The sequence below is a fragment of the Capricornis sumatraensis genome, chromosome 16, assembly GCF_032405125.1.
Source record: "Capricornis sumatraensis isolate serow.1 chromosome 16, serow.2, whole genome shotgun sequence".
NCBI lineage: Eukaryota > Metazoa > Chordata > Mammalia > Artiodactyla > Bovidae > Capricornis > Capricornis sumatraensis.
In genome coordinates, this window is record NC_091084.1 from 47,830,948 (window position 1) to 47,836,196 (window position 5,249).

General features: G+C 36.5%; 1 protein-coding gene across 1 annotated transcript; it reads left to right on the plus strand.

Annotated features, from left to right (window-relative positions):
- Positions 1-3,890: 3,890 nt before the first annotated feature.
- LOC138092885 (olfactory receptor 2D3-like) lies at positions 3,891-4,856 on the plus strand. The gene has a single exon (XM_068988943.1). It carries the CDS (start codon positions 3,933-3,935, stop codon positions 4,854-4,856), a length of 924 nt encoding a protein of 307 aa, XP_068845044.1. The 5' UTR covers positions 3,891-3,932.
- Positions 4,857-5,249: the final 393 nt, after the last annotated feature.

Sequence of the window (5,249 nt, forward strand, 5' to 3'; positions counted from 1 at the left end):
TTCTGATGAGATGGATGAAACTGGAGCTGATTATACAGAGTGAAGTAAGCCAGAAAGAAAAACACCAATACAGTATACTAACACATATATATGGAATTTAGAAAGATGGCAATGACGACCCTGTATGCAAGACAGGAAAAAAGACACAGCTGTGTATAACGGACTTTTGGACTCAGAGAGAGAGGGAGAGGGCGGGATGATTTGGGAGAATGGCATTCTATCATGTATACTATCATGTAAGAATTGAATCGCCAGTCTATGTCTGACGCAGGATACAGCATGCTTGGGGCTGGTGCATGGGGATCACCCACAGAGATGTTATGGGGAGGGAGGTGGGAGGGGGTTTCATGTTTGGGAACACATGTAAGAATTAAAGATTTTAAAATTTAATAAAAAAAATAAAAATAAAAAAAATAAAAAATAAATAAAAAAAAGGAGCTTTTAAATAGCTATATTTTATTATGTCAAACTCTAATAAATTAGATGATCAAATTATCAAAACTGACTAATGCATTTGAATCTTATTATTAGGTATTTGACATTTTATTTACTTTTCTCTTCACTTTCATATATGTTTGGAAATTTCCATAGTAAGACTTTCAAAAAGAGAGAAAAACATGACTGAATCAAACTATGAAGTTTGTCTTTGCCCTTCATTCCATATACCTAGAAGCCTCTCATCATCCCCTATCATATTTGGCCTTACTGTTGAATTCTGCTAGCAACACAGATCCAGTTCCAAAGGATGAACAAAGGGAAAAAGAAGGAAAAGTGTAAAAACAGGGAGAAGAAGCATTTTCGTCACTCAGACCTAGCAGTCATGTGTTACTATGCTTTGTCCTTAATTTTCCTAATCTTTCAGTTACTTCTAGATTACAATTCCATTACTGTAATGGGATATTATATAATATTATGGGCTAGCTTTGTTTACTGTCTTAATTTCTTTAAATGCTTTGTATGTTATTTAATGTTTACATAAGCACTATAAGATATGTATTATTAATCTCATCATTTTGCAGATGAGGAAAGCAAGGCACAGAAAAGCCAAGAAATTTGCTATTGGTCACACATCAACCAGAAAAACTAGGATTTCAACCCTGTAGTTTAGCTACAGAGCCCCAGCTGCCAATCAGTGAGTTATGCTGTCTCTTGACAAATGGCAGCAGCCCATGCAGCCCATGAGCAGTTGACTGTCACTATAGGAGAAATGACTGTGGAAACACACATATACCGCAAATATACATGTATACACAGACACACACACCCATTCACACTCGATTTAAAAGATTAAAATGATGCATCACATACAAAGTCTGACAATTTGCCTATGTATGTATTTATGTTATACAGTTATATATAATTGATTTAGTAAGTCCTTTACATATTAAGGATAATTTTAAAATTATTACAGTGTTTGCAAATATTTTCTCAGATTTATTTATTTTAAATTTTGTTTAAAGTGGCATTCTGATATTCTTAAATTGCCAGTTTTGTGGGCATTTTTCTTTATGATTTCTTTCTCTTTGCGTGTACATGTGTGTGTGCTTGTTTAGGAAAGTTTTTCCTACCCAAAGATTGAATAGACCGATAGATAAATCAAAAAATAGGTAGATTATCCAATTACATAGAAAATTAAAGTGTTTTTAAAAATTAGATAATTCAATTGGGATTTATTATTGCTTATACGACCATTCCTGGGTGTTCATTGGAAGAACTGATGCTAAAGCTGAAGCTCCAGTACTTTGGCCACCTCATGTGAAGAGTTGCCTCACTGGAAAAGACCCTGATGCTGGGAGGGATTGGGGGCAGGAGGAGAAGGGGATGACAGAGGATGAGATGACTGGCTGGCATCACCGACTTGATGCACATGAGTTTGGGTGAACTCTGGGAGTTGGTGATGGACAGGGAGGCCTGGAGTGCTGTGATTCATGGGGTCACAAAGAGTCGGATACGACTGAGCGACTGAACTGAACTGATACTTACATTATATGTATATACAAATATGTTTATATAAACATATGTATGTTATATTCTAAAGTGAATATCCAATTGTTCTATATCTTTTAGAAGTGATACACTTCAGATGCCACATTTGTCAAATATAAAATTTTCATACATACAGGAAATGTTTCTGTTCTATAACATATTTATTTGTCAAATGCTTTATGCCAGTTCAGTATATACAATATTATTAAGGAAAGAAAATTTTATTATATATTTTATGTCTGGTTGGATATGTTTCTTCTACTCCCTCATTTTTCTTTTCCACACCTCATTTTCTACTATAAAATTATGAATCTAGAAGAAATTAAAAATAAGTTTATTAAATTCCATTACAAAAATCTTCTGTGAATTTGGTTGGAATTTCAACCAAATTACGGATGAATTTGGATGAAATGAACATCTTTACAAGATTATGTTCCAAGTAAGTCGGACACAATTTAGCGACTGACTGAATTGATGCATAAAATTAATCTGCTTATTCACTTATTCAAATATAATATTTCATGGTTTTCTTCACACAAGTCTTAGAATGTTTCTTAACTGCACACTGTTACATTTAGCAACTGTGAAGGGATTCTTTTTTTTACTAAAATTTCTACTTATTTTTCACTTACTCAGCTTACTAAGCTTGCTTTGGATCCCTTTGCGTTTTTTAAAGATGTACAATTAGAGATCTGCAAATAATCTTTATCAGTTTTCTCAATATTTTTCCTTGAATTCTCTCTGTTGTCCTTTAGGCATTGCACCTCAAAATGCTTTAAAATGTGTTCAAATATGCCTGTTATTTGTGTGCCTATAAATATGAATTTGAGTTAACTCTGGGAGTTGGTGACGGACAGGGAGGCCTGGTGTGCTGCAGTCCATGGGGTCACAAATAGTCAGACACTACTTAGTAACTTAACTGAATTGATAAATAGCTCTGCCATAGTGGATGAGCTCTAAAACCCTTAAAATGGAGAAAGTATGTGGATTTATCTTCAAGGAGTGGAGAGAACTGGGCTAAACTTTAACCTTCTCTACAACCAGTTTTTCAGTAAGAAAGGAACATAATTGCAGGATATAGAAAGGATGACAAAGGCTTAGATGAACCAGTTTGAAAATTTCTGAGTCCTTGTTTCATCATCTGTATTTGGGGGATAATAATAATTAACTCATGGAATTAAGATTTAAAATTAAAGGATAAAGGAACAATAATGACTAGTCCCAAGAGAGTGCCTGACACATGATAATTAGTATTATTCTTGCCAAAAGGCTTTGTGCAAAGAGAGAGAAAAGAGTGTTGAGGACAGAATAGGGCATATTTAAAGGACACCACAGAGTACAATGACCAAAGAGGCAGCTATTTTTACTGATGCACCTTAGCGTCTTCTTCACGTTGAGAACAAATGACAGATGAATTTGTTTAAGGGCTGGGATTACAAACAACAATATCTTCCTTTAACTTCCCTTTCCTGGCTTCAGAGCACTTGTTTAGGATTACTTTGTAAATATAAAGACAAAAATTTGCCTTCACAAATGTTGTCAGTTTGCAGCATAAAAATCTAACTGGTTTAAAGCAACTGGAATATGTTTGTTTCCCAAATTTATGTACAAGAAAGGATGCACTGTGAGAAGCTCTTAAAATCTTCTCAGAACTATGTGTAGTCCAGCCAAGGCTTGGTCACCTAGTATATTCAAGATGATTGCTGGCTCTCTAGTTCTACTGAAAGATTCAAGGGCAGAGAAAATCAGAAATGGATTTCAATTGTCAGAACTACCAAGAAAAAAGAAAACTCTTCTAACATATGGAAGCAGATAAAAGTTGGAAGTCAATGGTCCAGTTTTGTATATTGATTGATAAAATACTTGTTACTCATATAGTTTTTAACTGATCGATATGTGTGTGCTTTTTTTTCTTGGTGCTGACCTATAAAGAATATTAAATATTCATGGGAGAAGGAAACCAAACATATGTGACTGAATTTGTCTTCCTGGGCCTTTCACAGGATCCACACACACAAGTCCTGCTCTTCTTCCTTTTTCTGATCATCTACCTGCTGACTGTGCTGGGAAATCTGCTTATTGTTGTGCTCATTCACATAGATTCCAGGCTCCGTACACCCATGTACTTTTTCCTTAGAAACTTGTCCTTTGCTGATCTTTGTTTTTCTACTACTACAGTTCCCCAGGTGCTAGTCCACTTCTTGGTAAAAAGGAAAACCATTTCCTTTGCTGGATGCTCAACACAGATAGCTGTTTTACTTCTGGTTGGGTGTACTGAGTGTGCACTGCTGGCAGTGATGTCCTATGACCGGTATGTAGCTGTCTGCAAGCCCCTGCGCTACACCACCATCATGACACATTGGGTATGTGCCCAGCTGGCGATAGGATCCTGGGCCAGTGGAGCATTCGTGTCTCTGGTGGACACCACATTCACGTTGTGTCTGCCCTACCGAGGGAACAATGTCATTAACCATTTTTTTTGTGAACCTCCTGCCCTCCTGAAGCTGGCTTCTGCAGACACCTATAGGACAGAAATAGCCATCTTTGCAATGGGTGTGGCCATCCTCCTAGCTCCTGTCTCCCTGATCCTGGTCTCCTACTGGAATATCATCTCCACTGTGATCCAGATGCAATCTGGGGAGGGACGGCTCAAGGCTTTCTCTACCTGTGGCTCCCATCTCACTGTTGTTGTCCTCTTCTATGGCTCAGCAATATTTGCCTACATGAGACCGAACTCCAAGATAATGAATGAAAGAGATAAAGTGATCTCTGTTTTCTATTCAGCAGTGACACCCATGCTGAACCCCATCATTTATAGTCTGAGGAACAAGGATGTCAAAGGGGCTCTCAGGAGGGTGATTGCAAAATAGTTTTTTTGAAAGTGGGAATCTCTGATTTTGATGACAATTTTAGGGATGTGGAGAGAAGTGACTTTATTATAAAAATTTTCCCATTTTCATTCCATTCCTACACTTCTGTTTTCTTCTCTTATTTTCTCACATGTCTTCTCAAATAAGTTCAGCATATTGCCTAATCAAAGCAAGGGACCTTGATAGACACAGGAAAGTAACACAGAAAGGAAAAGAAGAGAGAAAAATATAGGAGGAAAGGGAAAGAGAAAAGAAAGGAAGGAAGGAAATGAAAGGTTGATGAATAAACAGTCACTACCCTTCAAGCCCATACAAGCTAATAAGGAAATCAAAACAAGTAGACAACTGTACATCAAAAAAACAAAGAAACAAACAAAACTATCACAAATACAA

Excerpts from the sequence above, each read along its gene's own strand:
- LOC138092885 (XM_068988943.1), top strand. The coding sequence starts at position 3,933 with ATGGGAGAAGGAAACCAAACATATGTGACTGAATTTGTCTTCCTGGGC.